General features: G+C 45.3%; 1 protein-coding gene across 1 annotated transcript; it reads left to right on the forward strand.

Moving 5' to 3' along the window:
- Positions 1-7397: 7397 nt before the first annotated feature.
- On the forward strand, positions 7398-16360 carry LOC125711334 (splicing factor U2AF 65 kDa subunit-like). Its single transcript, XM_048980137.1, has 10 exons — positions 7398-7542; positions 9508-9682; positions 10030-10133; positions 10382-10533; positions 10884-11000; positions 11088-11226; positions 12460-12553; positions 15466-15580; positions 15672-15758; positions 15945-16360. The coding sequence occupies exons 1-10, from the start codon at positions 7494-7496 to the stop codon at positions 16320-16322; spliced, it is 1410 nt and encodes a 469-aa protein (XP_048836094.1). The 5' UTR covers positions 7398-7493; the 3' UTR covers positions 16323-16360.
- The last annotated feature ends 1553 nt before the right edge of the window (positions 16361-17913 follow it).

Consider the following 17913-nt stretch of genomic DNA (forward strand, 5'->3'; position numbering starts at 1 on the left):
TGATGGGCTGGCCCCCCATCCTGGGTTGTTCCCTGCCTCCGGACCCCCCGTGACCCAATAGGATAAGCGGTTTGAAAAATGGATAGATGACACTGCATGTTGTTGTTTTACATGTTCACTACAAGTCAGTGTTTTTTTCATTGTATGATTAATGCCACATTCATACCAAAAAACACACTAGACATACTGTACAAGGCAATCAAGGGAAAAACCTTCTCAGAATACAAAGTGAATGTATCAACCGAAGAAGGATGTTTCCTTTTCAGAATATTCATTTTTTTACCATGTGGAACCACTGTCCATGATTCAATTGAGTGCATTCAAAGAATGATACATCAAGACTAATAGTGACAAAATATTCATTTAATGTGCATTGTACATGAATGTAGGACTTAGATGTTGATGAATTTCTCATCAGTGAAGGGCATATACACTCAGGGAAAAAAAAGTTGAAAACCCAGAACTATCCAATTTAGATGTAATTTGGTACACGTGCAGACCAGTGATGGATATGTAAATGATTAGAATTGCAAGGAGTTGGCATGTTTAATTACCAGACACAGGATGCCTCGTAGTCACATTAGACAGTGTTAACAGCACTTGACGGAGTTTGATAGGGTTGCATTGCGGGTTTGCATGAAGCCAGGTGGTCATATGGTGCAACTGCATGTGGGCCATGCGGATATCAGTCGCCTGATATTGAAACCAATGGGCACGTGAGGCATCCACACACGTCGTGAAGTTTCTGGTCATCCAAGACAGACCACGCCAAGGAAGGATCGTTGGATTGTGCTCCAAGCATCACAGATCCCCATGACACCTGCGCCTGATATATGGACACAGCTACTGGACTCTCTACAACACCCTATATCATCGTGTCGCGATGACTGGCATCAGCTGGACTACGGGTTCACCGTCCCATGCATAGGCTGCCGTTCACAATAGCACAGAAACGGTTGCGTTTGGAGTGGTGTAGTCACTGGGAGGCATGGACTGATGACGACTGGCGTCCTACCATGTTCAGCGATACATCTCAGTTCTGCAGTACCACAGATGACCGTCGTGTGCGTATGGTGGCGCCGCAGGGAGAAGAGCAATCCTGCCAACACTGTGGAGTGACACACCACACTCTGACGGCACAGTGGTACACCAGTGACATCCTAGTGGTATCCGGGCCCAGGGGTGTGCTATACCCTACTGACATGGGACCAGCAGTGTGGCCATACCGCCAACTCCGTTTGATCTGATATTATAGTCATCGAGATACTGTCACATGCCCTTTCATCACATGCAGATTTCATTTTCACAACTTAGTCTGTTGTGCTTCACTTTTTTGCCACCGAGTTTGTGTTCTGACACCAAGTTGATGGGAATTGATTATTTGAGCGTCATCTAAAGAGCTTATATTACTTTAGATGGTATTTAGACTCACATGGTATTTTGAAAAGATTCCCATATGCGCTGATTAGCTGGGGTTGATCCGAGCAGCTGTGCACTTTTCTCCTGTAACACAAAAGTTTGCTTTTAGGACAGAAAACAAGGTTAAGACCATATTATGTGGTTTACATCTATCAAAATAAAACCAAAGTCACTGTTACCAAAAGAGTAACCATGTGTTGTCAAATTCCCTAACATTTTGCTTCATCTTACTTTGGATGTCCATGGTTAGGAGAGAAGCAGAAATCTGCTCAACCATTAGAAAGACTTTACTCGATACAGGGAGTGAGATCTTGTTGCAGGTGACAAGGCAGGATAGAGTGTATTTAGAAAAATAATGAAGAGGGAATGTGAGTGTGAGCTATTGTGGCATCTGTGTATAACCCAATATGGCGGCATCCTTCTGAATGTAAACAACATAGCCAGCTTAATTAGCTTAGTCAAGTGTAATTGAACTAAGAAAAACTTAGCAATATACGTTCCCTGCTTGGTGTGATAAATACAGCAGCAGCTGCTGGTGGACGGGCTACAAACAGACATCAAGAAGAAATCCCACCTCACAACCATTTACTGTACCAAACCCCTTAATGTAACTTGTAAAGATGTAGGTATTGGAGTATTCACATATTCATTTGCAGTGTCCACTTCCTGTCCAGTAAATTTGGCAGGACGAAATTTGAATAACCTAGGCCTGACTCGTGTATGCGGCTGAAGGAGTAAAGGTAGAATGGGTGGAGAATCCTGGGCTGAGCTGCATGGTGGCCTGGGGGACAATCATGAAAACACAGACCCTGTGATATCCTCAAAACCCACAACTAAAAGGGGAGTCAGGAACCACTTGACCCGTTAAGCCACATGGTGGCCCTATGAGCAGGCAAACACACTATGGGCTAAGGGGTACAAGACAGAGGAGAGAATAGGATGGCCAGTGACATGTGAACAGGACAAGGCAGGGATGGATTCTGACACAGGTGCCATACTACTTTGTTTAAATATGCCCAAGTGCTCAGAATGTTTTAGTGCAAGTCTTAGACAATGGTATCTCTGAATGAGGCAGCAGTTTGGTTCCTCCTGAAGGCCCTATAACTGTCCTGAGAAGTTGTTTGTATGCACTTACTGCCTTGACACTTGTTGATGTACATGTGCTCTGCTCAAGCAGTAAAGGGGAGATCACATGCAGAGATGATTTTCTGTAGCCTCTCAGTCCGAGTAAAAATAAAATATCCTTGTCATATAGGAACCAAGTCTCTGGCTGGAAATTTCTACAACAGAACCAATTAGTCATCTCTATAAATATATACAGATGTAGCCGCTTGAATTTTCCCCAGTTTCCATGATGGGACCTTGGCTGGTCCTTGGCTGATCCTTGGCTGGCCCCTGCTGGGTTCTGGGTGGGACCTTGACTGTAATGAGATCCCCCACTATGATGTAATGAATAAGTGGGCCGGCTCTTGCTGACACCCACTGTTCGAGAAATATGTACTTTTACTATTGTCATTTTGCTAGATGCCATTTCTTAGACATAACACCCTGCAGCAGCTTGATCTTAATTTAGCAATCACCCTTCTTAAGAACTGTCGCTTGAATATTTCCACCCCATACATGGTGATAAACAATGTTAAATGTTATTCGCATATCCTGTTTGTGTACCTCAGTAAAAGATACTGCGAGGGGAGTTACTCTTTCGAAGTTGGCTGAGTTCGACTGAGAGGCTGGCACCTCGAAGTCAGGACCGGACTTCCCTTGCAGCAAGTAAAAAGTCATCACAGCTGTCTGTGTTGTTCTGTGTTCAGAGATTGGTTGGTTTTCAGCGTATATTTAGGGGAAAAAACCCAACACCCAACAGAACAAAAACAACACAGTAACACAGAGGTGTAGCTAAAAATTCTGGGCCCCTGACAGAAGGTCACCTTGCGCCCCTCTGTCGAATTTTACATACTGTGAAAGAGATTTGTTGAGCCATCTTCTAATCCAGTGCAATCCAGCTTTATTTGAAAAGCACTTTAAACAATCATATGGACCAAAGTGCTGCACAGAGGAATAAATAAAAACATTCACATACTTAAAAACGAAGTAAAATAAATTTAATAAAAACCAGAACACAAATTAAATGAGAGTAAAAGGCCATTAATAAAATAAAAACAAAAAATTACATTAATTAATAAAGAAAAGGCTAAGATTAAAATAAAATTTACTATTAAAGTCAACATCTCACAACATGCCAAAGGCCAAAGAGAAAGGATGAGTTTTAAGAAGAGATTTAAAAACGGACAGAGAAGAGGCCTCCCAAATGTGAAAAGGCAAGTCATTCCACATTTTAGGAGCTGCGACTGCAAAAGCTCGATCCCCTCTAAGCTCACGCTGAGTCTTAGGAACTGTCAGGAACAGCTGATCAGCTGACCTGAGAGAGCGGGTGGGGGTGTAAGGGTGAAGCAGCTCACAGAGGTCAGGTGGAGCAAGACCCTTGAGGGCTTTAAAAGCAAATAACAGAATTTTAAAATGAATCCTAAAATGTACGGGCAGCCAGTGGAGTGAGGCTAAAATGGGGGAGACATGCTCATATTTCCATGTGCGGCAGCATTTTGAACCTTCTGGAGGTGAACAATAGTGGAGCCTCTAACCCCAACATAGAGGGCGTTACAGTGGTCCAGACTAGTAGTGACAAAAGAGTGGATTACTGTCTCAAAGTGCTGCCTAGAAAGAATTGGCTTTATTTTGGCCAACTGCTTCAATTGTAAAAAGCTTGACTTGACAACTGACCTTATCTGAGTGTAAGAGCAAAGGAAACTGAATCCACTACTGTATGTTCTGTCCTGTACATTTTTATTACAGTTTTTCTCAATTGCTTTGGCTCAGTTCTCAAATGATTTTTTTATTTCCCAAAACATTAAGTTCAGATCTCTGAACAATTCGCATCTTTTTCACATCAGATTGGAATTTCTTATTGATTTGAGCAAATTGCAAATGTTTTGGCACATGTGTGCAAAGAGTACATACAACTGTCTGCAGTTTGGACAACAAATAATTGCAAATGGCTTGTTGATCAAAACTGATGACTCGATTCTCACTTACACTGTCAAACACTTCAGAACTTCTCAGACATTTTTTATTGTGTAAGCCATCACATTCAAAACGATCTATTCAATTATCATAATTAGTATTCATGAATGTATATTCTAAAATATATCTAACATTGACATTGTTTGTAATGTCTGCTACATTGGCACATGCCCTGTAATTGCAATCGCAATCTAATTGCAAAGTACCTCTAATATGACTCAACCATTTAACCATTTAACCAATCACTTTGGGAGTATATATATGTAGATTGCCCACAGCACAATCACTGCTGTAGAATGTTTTGAGAATGGAGGACGTTCACAACGCTGAACTGCAGCAACATGCTCGTGGAAGAGCAATTGGAAGGCGTGTAAGAATACGTGGTGGTGGTAGAGGAAGAAATAATCGAGGAAGAGGTGGAAATAGAAGAGTCAGAGTCTCTGATGAAATCAGAGCCACACTTGTGGATCATGTCATAAATCATGGTTTTACAATGGAAGAGGCTGGTCGAAGAGTACAGCCTAATGTAAACAGGTCCACAGTGTCATCAATTGTGCAAACCTTTCTTAGGGAAAACAGGTACATATGTATTTTTTTGTTTTACAGTATGTAAAGTATTTTTACAGTATAAACAACAATATTGTAAAGGTAAATGCAAGTCTATTTGTTCATTCTATAGAACTGCACGACAACCTCGCGCTGGTGGCAGAGCAGCAGTATTTAACCAACTGCAAGAACAAGAAATTTGCAACATGGTCATAGCCAACAATTCCATCAGGCTAAGAGAGATCCAAAGTGCAATCATAAATGACAATGAGGTCTTTGCAAATATTAATTCTGTCAGCATTTCCACCATAGTAGTTTTAGAAAGACATCAGATGACTATGAAACAGCTCTATAAGGTGCCATTTGAGAGGAACAGTGAAAGAGTCAAGGCATCGCGCTACCAGTATGTCCAGGTAAACCACTGGTGTGCACTTAGTGAGTTTTCCTGTATTTCTAAGATGCCTGTATTACTTTACTGTAAGTTTCAGAAACCCATAAGAAAATACGTTTACTGTTACATTTTTTCCTGTGTTCCTTCATAGAGAATCATGGAGTTAGAACTACATGAAACGACCCACATTCTTGTTTTTGTGGACGAGGCTGGGTTTAATCTGTCCAAAGGCCGGAGACGTGGTCGCAATCTCATTGGACAGCGAGCCACAATTGACACACCAGGCCAACGTGGGGCCAATATTACAATGTGTGCTGCCATTTCAGAGAACGGTGTGAGCACACATATTCCACACATTGGGCCCTATAATACCCAACTTCTCCTGGCCTTCCTAAATGCACTTTACAGAGACCTGATTCCAGAACAAGAAAGAGGTTTGGTTAGACCACATTTGCCTAATTATGTTGTTGTCTGGGATAATGTCAGCTTCCACCGAACCAACAGTGTTAGTGACTGGTTTGCTGCACATGAAAGGATAACAGTGGAATTCCTTCCACCATACTCTCCGTTCCTAAATCCAATAGAAGAGTTTTTTTCAGCATGGAGGTGGAAAGTGTATGATCATAGACCACAATATCTCAAAAATTTGACCGTATTTCTCTCTGACCATTTAAAACATTTAAATTATTTTTGTGATGCATCAGTATCAATAGCTACAACGTCATAACAGATATAGATATAATGCGGTTCATACTTTTGAAGTTGATGCGTATCTCCCGAAAAAAATCAACTCCAGAAGAGTCCGCGTCTGTAAATGCCTGAACTTCGGAATCGATCCTACCTTTGTTAGGCGCGGCATCTGTGTCTTGCAGCTGTTCCCTTGGATAAAGATGTTAATTGTCATGCTTACAGCATCTCGATCTCCGGCGTTTGTGAAGTTGGGATTGATGCTGTCCTGTGTTTTTTTTTTTCCTTCCACACTTAAGCTCTGCTTGTTACTGCCCCATAGCGGAGCGCAAGTGAAACGGACTACCGGAGATTTGCACTGTTTTTCTGTTAGTGTGTATAATCAAAATATGACTCAGTTTGGCCAGTTAGAAAAATATGATAATAGAAAAGTATTCTTTTCCTCTCACTTTTTTTTCTTGATTTAATTACCGACTTCACGTACTTACACTGTGTCCCGTTGCACGATGTAATATTGCGAAACTATGATTTTGTGGCAGTGTTTTGTAAAGGAATTTTCCGTTTAATCATCGTCTTAGTATAAAGCTATATGGTTGTTCTGGTATCAGTGGACGTACATTATGTATTTTTTCTTCTCTTGAGCACCATGGTCATGACATGAAGCTCAGTCATTGATTACTCGCAAATGTTAGTAGTCATCCGCTGTTTATCTTGAAGATGTAAAAGTAGTGCGCGTACATCTCCTCGTTAGTATAGTGGTGAGTATCCCCGCCTGTCACGCGGGAGACCGGGGTTCGATTCCCCGACGGGGAGAGTCTGCATCTTTTTGCCTCGGTCTCAAAAGGCACCAAGCTAGAACCGGCCCCGTGTTAGTGGAAACGGGGCTTGTGACTTGTACTCATGCATAATATTCTGCGGGTCGCTCAGCAGCGCAGCATATGAAACTAGACTCGGATTGTAAGTGTGTGGTTTTGATAATTGATGTATGGATGGATGGATCCTTAATAAGAGATATAAACAATAAGGTCCAGTCGCCAACTAATCATGTAAAATACGTCATAAACTCATGGTTGTTAAACCCAGAATAAAAATGAAGACGTATAACTAGGAAAGTCAACTTGCACATTTCAATTTTGGTTCGATATAATCACGTTGTCCTTAACCCTCCAGTGCAGGAGGGGACGGTAATGCGCATCGAATGTTTCCGAACCTGTGTGTGATACAACCGAGGAAGAGCCGATGACTTCGGGGGAGGAGGGGCAGGCGACTCGGAAGAAAAAGCAGCAGAACCCAATGCAGCCTGTAGCCCATTCAAAGGCCTACTGTTGGACCTCTGCTTATTTTGCAATACGTCTTTAGTACGGACTGAAAAATGTCCGATTTCGATGAGTTTGAGAAGCAGTTAAGCGAAAATCGGCAAGGTAAGTTTAGCTTTGAAGATCGGTGTATGCTCCCTGTTTTAGGGTAATAAAGTGGCCGGCGTGTCCTAGCGCCGAGGATGGTGCGGAGGGCACTTCTGCTGGTTCCGAAAAGAAAAGCGCGGCTGGGAAATCGGTGCCTTTTATCCGAGCGCTCGCCGATTCTGAAACCTGCCCGATTCTTCTTCTCCCAGCTGCCGCAGGATCCCCGAAAACTGACCGCTTTGGTAAATCAGTGACATTCTTTGCTTGGCATTGTTATAGAGATCGCTAGGCCTGCATCCATCAGTGCCCGGCGTACATAACATGGACATTTCAATGAAACGTTATTGGGGTGCACTCGATGTGAAAGCCTGCGGTTTTATTTATTTAATTATTTACCATTATACACTTGGATCATAAATTGCGACCCGCGTATTTTCATTCGCAGTAACACACTATGCATGGATGTTTGTTGCAAGCGTTATATTTTCAAGATCACGTTTAAAGTTTTATGCAAATAAAAACGACCGCGACCACTTGATTTAAAGTCCGCACTTAATAACAGTGTTAGTTACTTGGTTTTTAAATACTACGACGAGTTTTCTATATAATGATATGATTTTGTCTCTTTCCGATGCACAATAGCCTTTCCCTTGGGTCCGAAATGCTGGCCCTGTCATCCGTACAGAATAAGTCTTTCTCACACGATCGCCGTTTCTTCATGATGTATAGACTCTAAAAATCAGCCGCGTTCCCTGGAATCATAACAACTGCTTTTAGGTCGTTATTGCAAAGTCTTGCACCTGTATCTACCTTTACAGCGGATAGCAGTAACTAACAATGATGTACAGTTATATAACAATACACATATAACTTCATTAAAGTGCAGAGAATCCAGTAAACTGAATAAACTTAAGCCATACTAACGCAACTGAAATATACAACATGCGTTACAACGGAGTCGAAAGTAGGATTGATTTATGTACCTATCAAATGGCAATCTTGTCATATCAGCTCCTTATCACTAAATCACTAAAATGTCATTCGAAACGACCTGATTCGGCTAGACGAGCACTAAGTGCCGCCGTGTTTGATAAACTAGCAGTTCCAGTCATTCATATCTGCGCTCTGACTATGCCTGCGATTGCGGTAATTGGTTATTACCGATTTACGTAAGATGCATTGGCCGCTCCGTGTCTGTACTTTTGCAGCGGTGCATTACCGTAACGCTGTTATAACTGATGCATGAAGCTGATTCCTCGAGCAGCACCTGCGTTTAAATGCTTCACTGAAAACTGCACCTTCAGGGATTTATTTAAGCTTCTATATGAAGGACCTGCTGGGATAGAAAGGTGATATTTTATTGCTAGTTTAATAAAGTGCTGTCTGTCAGATTGAAACGATATTAATTACCCATCCATCGTCCAACCAGTTATCTTAGTCAGGCTCCCCTGGAGCCTATTCCAGGCAAATTCCCCATACAGAGAGCAGAGGCAAAATTCAGGCCTCCAGACTCGGAGGCGTGAGGCAACTGTACTCACCACTGTGCTCCTATATCATTAATTAGTCTGGTTATGTTTTTATTGTTTCACAACAGACTGACATTCAAGGGGATGTCCTTGTGCCCTTGAAATTATTAGCCATTGAGAGATGGGTGTGTTTGTTTCAGGAGGGTGTGATTGAATATGTGAATTGAATGGAGGTGCTTCATTCTGGTGAGGAAACTGGGGAGTTAGACCCCGTACCACATCTTGGTCTCCGTAAGTGACTTTTAAGGCATAGCGCTGGGTCAGTCAGCATCCAGCACCCCAGGGAAGTTGGTAATATGATTACTCTGTGACTCATGGGCTTCAAACCCACAACCATCCGGACACACATTCATAATCCCTCTGAGTTACACATCTTGGATTTATCGAAATGGATGGTAGGGGGGCAGTCATGTCGCTCCGCCCACCGTCTCACTGGTACCACGGTGTCGTCCCCCAGAGCGGGAGAAGGAGCGACACAAGAAGCGTAGCCGCAGCCGGTCTCTGAGCCGTGGCGAGAAGCACCGCCGCTGGAGCAAGGACTCCAGGGGGCGGAGTCACGAGAAGCGCAGCAGCAGCCGCGACCGCAAGGGTCGTGACCGACGGAGCAGCTCACGCGAGCACAAGAAGCACAGGTACCCCCCCTCACGGTCCCGGTTACAGGCACTGAAGCTGATATCTAGCATGGTTTGAGGCCTCTTAACAAGTTTCTTTCACAATCAACCAATTGGTTTCTTCGTGGTGGGAAGGGGGACTGTACCCATATTAAATTTTAACTGGCGTTTATAAGTAGCCCCCGCCATAGCGATGGGACCTCAAAGCCAGCCTAAAAAGTGGCGCATGGTCACACCCTCATGACCTTAAACTGCCTGCGATCCAAAGTTAAATGTAAACATTCTGCCATCTGTTTGTTTTTGCCAGATTCTGAGTGTTTACACTGTATTGTTTGGGGAAAACAACCTTCTGTTTTGTGTTTGGGCAGCTACTCTCCTCGGAGAAGCCGTAAGAAAAGGACATACAAGTACTGGGATGTTCCCCCTCCGGGATTCGAGCACATCACCCCCATGCAGTACAAGGCAATGCAAGGTTTGGATGCGACGCTTCCATGTGTGCTAGTTCAGTATTGCAAGGTTATGGTATATTGGTTGCAATGAAAGCATTTATTCTGGAGTGCCCTCCTCCCCCCTGCTGGTCAAAGAGGGAATAACACTTGGGATGATTTCAGACAGTGTGAATAGAGCTTAAACCTAGGGGTTAGAAGCAAATGAAGGCGACGATCCGGATGTTCTGGCCGTCCCTGGTTGGGGTCTTGAAGCCCTTTCTCCTCCCCACAGCTGCAGGGCAGATCCCCACGATAGCTTTACTGGCAACATCCACCACCAGCGGCGTGGCAGTGACGCCCACCCAGGTGCCGATGGTCGGCAGCCAGATGACCCGGCAGGCCAGGTGGCTTTATGTCGGCAACATCCCCTTCGGCCTGACGGAGGTGAGTCCAGGCAAAGTCCCGCGTTGCCTTCTGTCATGCATACTGGTGTCATGTGTAGCTCAGTGAGTTAGGACACTGAGCCGGTCACAAGAAGGTTGTTGGTTCAAATCCCTTGGGCAGCAGAGTGATTTCACCATTGGGCCCCCGAGCGCAGCCCTTAAGCACTATTTGCTCTAGGAACTGTCTGGTCCTGCTTCTTCAATGAAATGTATGTTGCTTTGGATGAAAGTGTCCGCAAAATAAATAGATAAATGTACTAGACTTGTCAGTCATTTTTTTTCTCGTTTGCCTGTTTTGATGTCTTCAGACGTCTGCCTGTCTTCATTCAGTGTGTCTGCCTGTCTTTTTAGGAGGCCATGGCGGATTTCTTCAATACCCAGATGCGATTGGCTGGCTTATGTCAAGGTCCCACCAATCCCGTCCTCGCTGTTCAGATAAACCAGGACAAGAACTTTGCCTTCCTTGAAGTAAGAGTCTTTCCTGCCTAATGGCTGCTGTGTCCAGGCGGAGACCGCAGCCTTCCCTGATTAACGACGTTCTTCGTTCTGCCCTAGTTTCGGTCCGTGGATGAGACCACGCAGGCAATGGCCTTCGACGGCATCATTTTCCAGGGTCAGTCGTTAAAAATCAGGCGGCCCCACGACTATCGCCCCCTGCCTGGCATCTCAGAGCAGCCCGCCTTCCACGTACCAGGTCTGTTTTGCTTGTCGCCGTCATAACCATAATCTTTATTTACCTTTGAAGAGCCGATCGGCAAGGCCAGTTTTTTGTACTCGTTACGGACTGACTGTCCTTCGCAAGCTGCGGATGTCTTGTCATATAAAGAGGGAGACTTTCACTTTTATTTACTTAATGTTGTAAATATTTAGCAGACAGTTTTATCCAAAGTGAAGAATGTATTTTTTTTTTTTTTTTTTTTGAGAAATCAGGGTCAGCCTGTCCCTAGAGCAAACTCGCCGGCCCAGTGGTGTGATCACCAGTGATGTGAACCAGTGATCTTCTGATGATAACGCTGGCATCCTAACCAGCTGAGCCACACACACACACACACAGCTCAGTCACTCACTTCTTACTGTTAACATAGGGGTGTTGTGTGGCTCTGTGATGTTTGCCCATGAAAAGAAGGTTGCTGGTTCAAATACCAGGGTTGGCAGAGTGATTTCACCACTGGGCCCTTGAGCAAGGACCCTAACCCCCAAATTGTTCTAGGGTTGCTGGCTCCTATTCTAGTTAAAAATTCTGGACACACCTACTGAAAATGACTTGTTTTTCAGCAAGATAATGACCCAAAGCCCACCTTGAAGGTTATGCAAGTAGCTTATTACCTTGTGAACTAGGAAAGAGATGGTCCCCACAGCCCCCCAACCTAAACTCTATAGAGCTGGTTTGGGATCAGTTGGATGAGAGTAAGAGTAAGGTAGCCAGCTTGCGCGCAGAACTTGTGGAAACTCGAGGACTGTTGGAGAAACGGTCCAGGTGGGTACATATGTTAGCTGGTTGAGTCCGCAATGCTGTCATCGAAGCCAATGGCTCCTATTTTGAAGAGACAAAAATTTTGTCTTTGCAGTACTTCATATGCATAACTTCCATGCCCAAAGGCCTTTTACTATTAGGTGAATAACAGCTAAAATAGAGACAAATGCATTAAGAGCAGGTGTGTCCATACTTTTGACTGGTGCTGCATGTGTCAGCATCTCCCATGGAGAGCAAGATGGGAGAGACAAAAAACAGTCGTCAAACTGCCCCAGTATTTAGGTATTTTTTTGCTGGAGTTACATTTATCTGATATTATATAGGAGATAACGACGTCATACTGATTTGAAGTTGGCTTATTTCACTCGCGCCGTTTGCTCGTGGTCATTATCCGGCATGTTGACGGTTTGCTGTGATCGGCCGGCTTTGGGCGCCGTGCCGCTCTGTCTGCAGGGGTCGTCTCCACCGTGGTTCCAGACTCGCCACACAAGCTCTTTGTCGGAGGCCTGCCCAACTATCTCAGTGACGATCAGGTACCCCGCCCTCAGTCTCTGTCGCCGGGGAGCCGACCCACAACCCTCCTGTGTTTCTGTCCCACTGCTGCACGTGGAACTCAAGCAGGCATGCACACACACGCACACGCACGCACGCACGCACGCGCACGCACATACATACATAAAATAAACACTCGTCTCTGTGTAACTGATTAGTAGGAAAAGAAAGCCTGTCAAAGTTACCTCACCGCTTAAAATTCATTACAAGATACTGGGGGGTCAAATGTCAGCATCATGTTTAAAGCTAGCTGCTGAAAATAGCCGCACATCTGAGGTTTTTTTTTTTTTTTTTTAAAGATATTCATGGGATTTATTAAACATTTATTAGACATGTAGGTAATGAGTTGACAGTTACATTACGCTCATTGTTTATCCAGCTGTAAATTATGAAGATATTGAGACCCCGCTAATGTAAAAGGTACGTTTCCCAAAACCTCATGTTATCGACTTGCATAGTTGGAACCATTCAGTTGTTATCTAATGTTGTTAGCAAATAACCTTATTAGCAACAAAGGCTTTGGGAAACGTGCCTTACAGCTGGCGGCTTGCCAAACCAGTCACGTAGCCAGTCCCTGTGCTGCCTGTTGCTGGGTACCCTGGAATATTTGTATATCGGGTTAATTGCTGAGTGTTAGTCGGATGAATCAGCCGCGTCGTTTTGCTGCATGAAAATTTAAAATCGAGTCATCTGCGCGTCACCTAACTGACGAATACCTCCACATTGCCGTACACCTGTGTTTGCCCAATCCCAGTCCTCGGGGAACCGCCGACTGTCCACATTTTCGCTCCCTCCTAGCTCCCAGCCAATCAGGAACACCGAATACCTGGTACAGGTGTGCTGAGAGGAAGCAAAAACGTGGACTGACCGGGGGGGTACCCCCGAGGACTGGGCTGGGAAACACTACCATAGACTGTGCTTGAAATGTGGGGGAGATCGACCAAGTCCCCAAACGCTTCAGTATTCGCAGACGTGCCGTGTCTCACGTCCATGTCCGCACACTGAGAACGATGACTTCACATCCCGTTAACAGCGATGGGGAGCTGCGGAAGAATTGTTCCCTACATTGCTGTGTCGCTCGAAAGGCAGAAAATACTTCGGACCTTTTTCCCGGTGAACGATTATCAGCTTCACTGGAGTTTTCACATCGTGCCCCATGCCCTATTCTGTTATGACGTCAGTGATGGATAATATTACCATAACAACATGCACAGATGAGGTCGTCTTACTCTGAAAGTGTTGAAAGGGTCACATTTTAGACATTTTCTACTTCTCATTAGCATCTTTTATGATTTTTTTTTTTTCTTCCTATATCGCCACCCCACTGAAATCGGCCCATTATAGACATAATCCATACAGGCATTTAATAGTTTACCTATTTATTTTGCAAAAGTTAATCGCAAAACGTTTTGCGTCCACCCCTGCATTGTAACATTTTGAGCTCCGGTGTCCCACTCACTTTAGCCTAAACTGTTAAAAATGGCAAGACTCAGCCCACAAGATAGTGATCGCGGTTTCAGTGAAAGGTAAGTGAGAAGTGCAGTCAGTTTGTTTTTCTTTGATTTTTTTCCTCCTTTTCGGATTGTCATCGTAATCTTTCTTATCCAGTGTGAGTCACATGTAATCCAAGTCAAGAGGAAGGCTGTACCAAAGCAGCACTGGGGGGAGAGAGTTTGAATCCAGCAGAACTGTTAATGTATTTCACGTCAAAGCCAGTAAATGTGCCATAGACAGGTGAAATGGAAACCGCTGCTTGTATCCTGGTGTTTACATTTTTTTTGCAGTCCCTGCTACCGCTTTGATACTTACAGCTCTTTCATTTTTGTTCCCCACTTTGTCCCCAGCTAGGGGCCTGTAAGATCGTTAAGTCTTCGCTCATAATTTGTTCAGTAGTACTGACCTACTGCTGCCATGCCAACATGTAACACAAGGCAAGTAAGACATTCCGTCCCTCGCACGGATATCCTCCCTGTCGACGGCCTGCCCCTGTGGGGGGGCTCTGTCCTGGAGTGCTCTTAAGCATATGGGGTCCTTTTTTTGGGGGTTGAAGGCTGGGGAGAGACTTATTATGCTGATCACAGGGTATAAATTTGATTTTTTATTTTTTTTTGCCCCTAAGAGAAGGTAGGAGGTAGCGCCCTCTTGTGGCTGCCAGTGTCCCAGGTGACTCCTTTCTGAAGTCAGTGGTTAATGCGGCTTTACAGTAGATTCCTGTAGAATAAGTGAGGAATGATGTTAGCAGAGCTATTTCGTCCTGTTTGGCTTCAAGCCGTGGCCCCTTTAGCAGGACCCTGTGAGTTTATCTCCTGTAGGCTTTGTCCCTCTAATTAACTGCACCAATGTGGTTCTTGGTTTTAAGAACAGGAAGTCAGTGATTCGGCTGGGTTTGTGTTCTGCCGAGTCGCCCCCCCCCCTCCACATTGTATACATGGAACACTTAACATATAATTAGCTGTTTTTATTTAGTTTTTTTTTTATATACCATCTAGCTTAATTATTGTGGCCCTTAAAATCAGATGCAACTCGGTCCATATTTCAAAATTCGTAGTTGGAATTATCAGAGAACTTGATTAGGAATTCAGTTGTGTTGTATATGCTGTAGGATGGGGGGGGGGAATCTGTGTTATCATTCATTGACAAGAATCAAAATAGTTACTTTTGTACGCTCCCAGTAAGTAAGTCATGCAGAAAGGGCACAGGGGGCTTTGAGCTCTAGTGTTGCACCGTAATGTCGAGCCACTTGTCATAAAGCCATTTTCCTGATGTCTTCACTGTTTCCTCATGTCGTTTTGCAAAGTTTAACATGCTGCTTCTCCCACAGTTAAGATTAGCATTTCTAGCGAGGCGCCGTGCCTGGACTGTCGGGCTAATCGCCCCCCCGCGTCTCCTCCTCTTGCCCAGGTGAAGGAACTTGACGTCGTTCGGACCTCTTAAGGCCTTCAACCTTGTGAAGGACAGTGCCACGTCACTGTCTAAGGGTTATGCTTTCTGTGAATACGTGGACATCAGTGCCACTGACCAGGTGCGTGAGGTGGGGCAGCAGCTGGAAGGTCTGGGGTGACTCGGGGCTTCCGGATGGAATTGCTGACGCTTGTGTGGGATGCATCCCGCAGGCCGTGGCTGGACTCAATGGCATGCAGCTCGGAGACAAGAAGCTCATCGTCCAGCGGGCAAGCGTGGGGGCTAAGAATGCCAACGCTGTGAGTATTTGCCCTCGGCTGCCGCCTTTCTGATGTCCTAAACCCAACTTGGTTCCTGGGTGCCTCCCAGGAAGCTTAATGCCCCTATTTCTTGGGTTTATTTGGGTCCATGTAAATTTCTCGCTGTTACTCGAGACGATTGGACGATCAGGGGGTATCTGACACTCTTGTCGCCCCCCGGGACAGACGGCCATCATCGAGACGCCGGTGACGCTGCAGGTTCCAGGGCTGCAGCGGCTGCAGAGCTCCGGCATGCCCACGGAGGTGCTGTGCCTCCTCAACATGGTCATGCCCGAGGAGCTGGTGGACGACGAGGACTACGAGGAGATCCTGGAGGACATCCGGGAGGAGTGTTGCAAGTACGGCAACGTGCGCTCCATCGAGATTCCGCGGCCCGTCGATGGCGTGGAGGTGCCTGGCTGTGGCAAGGTGGGACCCGTACTCTCCTGTACCAGTGGCAAAAAGAAGACCTCTGTAGGCACTAAACACAGGCTCATGGGAGCATTTCTTGCACAAAAGTGTTTTGAAAACGGAATAATTTTTTGTGTAAGAAAAACAATCTGATTGGTTCAGATAGACAGACAATCTGATTGGTTCAGATAGACGACGGACAATCTGATTGGCTCAGATAGACGACGGACAATCTGATTGGCTCAGATAGACGACGGACAATCTGATTGGCTCAGATAGACGACGGACAATCTGATTGGCTCAGATAGACGACGGACAATCTGATTGGCTCAGATAGACGACGGACAATCTGATTGGCTCAGATAGACGACGGACAATCTGATTGGCTCAGATAGACGACGGACAATCTGATTGGCTCAGATAGACGACGGACAATCTGATTGGCTCAGATAGACGACGGACAATCTGATTGGCTCAGATAGACGACGGACAATCTGATTGGCTCAGATAGACGACGGACAATCTGATTGGCTCAGATAGACGACGGACAATCTGATTGGCTCAGATAGACGACGGACAATCTGATTGGCTCAGATAGACGACGGACAATCTGATTGGCTCAGATAGACGACGGACAACCTGATTGGCTCAGATAGACGACGGACAACCTGATTGGCTCAGATAGACGACGGACAACCTGATTGGCTCAGATAGACGACGGACAACCTGATTGGCTCAGATAGACGACGGACAACCTGATTGGCTCAGATAGACGACGGACAACCTGATTGGCTCAGATAGACGACGGACAACCTGATTGGCTCAGATAGACGACGGACAACCTGATTGGCTCAGATAGACGACGGACAACCTGATTGGCTCAGATAGACGACGGACAACCTGATTGGCTCAGATAGACGACGGACAACCTGATTGGCTCAGATAGACGACGGACAACCTGATTGGCTCAGATAGACGACGGACAACCTGATTGGCTCAGATAGACGACGGACAACCTGATTGGCTCAGATAGACGACGGACAACCTGATTGGCTCAGATAGACGACGGACAACCTGATTGGCTCAGATAGACGACGGACAACCTGATTGGCTCAGATAGACGACGGACAATCTGATTGGCTCAGATAGACGACGGACAATCTGATTGGCTCAGATAGACGACGGACAATCTGATTGGCTCAGATAGACGACGGACAATCTGATTGGCTCAGATAGACGACGGACAATCTGATTGGCTCAGATAGACGACGGACAATCTGATTGGCTCAGATAGACGACGGACAATCTGATTGGCTCAGATAGACGACGGACAATCTGATTGGCTCAGATAGACGACGGACAATCTGATTGGCTCAGATAGACGACGGACAATCTGATTGGCTCAGATAGACGACGGACAATCTGATTGGCTCAGATAGACGACGGACAATCTGATTGGCTCAGATAGACTACGGACAATCTGATTGGCTCAGATAGACGACGGACAATCTGATTGGCTCAGATAGACGACGGACAATCTGATTGGCTCAGATAGACGACGGACAATCTGATTGGCTCAGATAGACGACGGACAATCTGATTGGCTCAGATAGACGACGGACAATCTGATTGGCTCAGATAGACGACGGACAATCTGATTGGCTCAGATAGACGACGGACAATCTGATTGGCTCAGATAGACGACGGACAATCTGATTGGCTCAGATAGACGACGGACAATCTG

This window comes from Brienomyrus brachyistius, chromosome 17 (genome assembly GCF_023856365.1).
Source record: "Brienomyrus brachyistius isolate T26 chromosome 17, BBRACH_0.4, whole genome shotgun sequence".
NCBI classification, from domain to species: Eukaryota; Metazoa; Chordata; class Actinopteri; order Osteoglossiformes; family Mormyridae; genus Brienomyrus; species Brienomyrus brachyistius.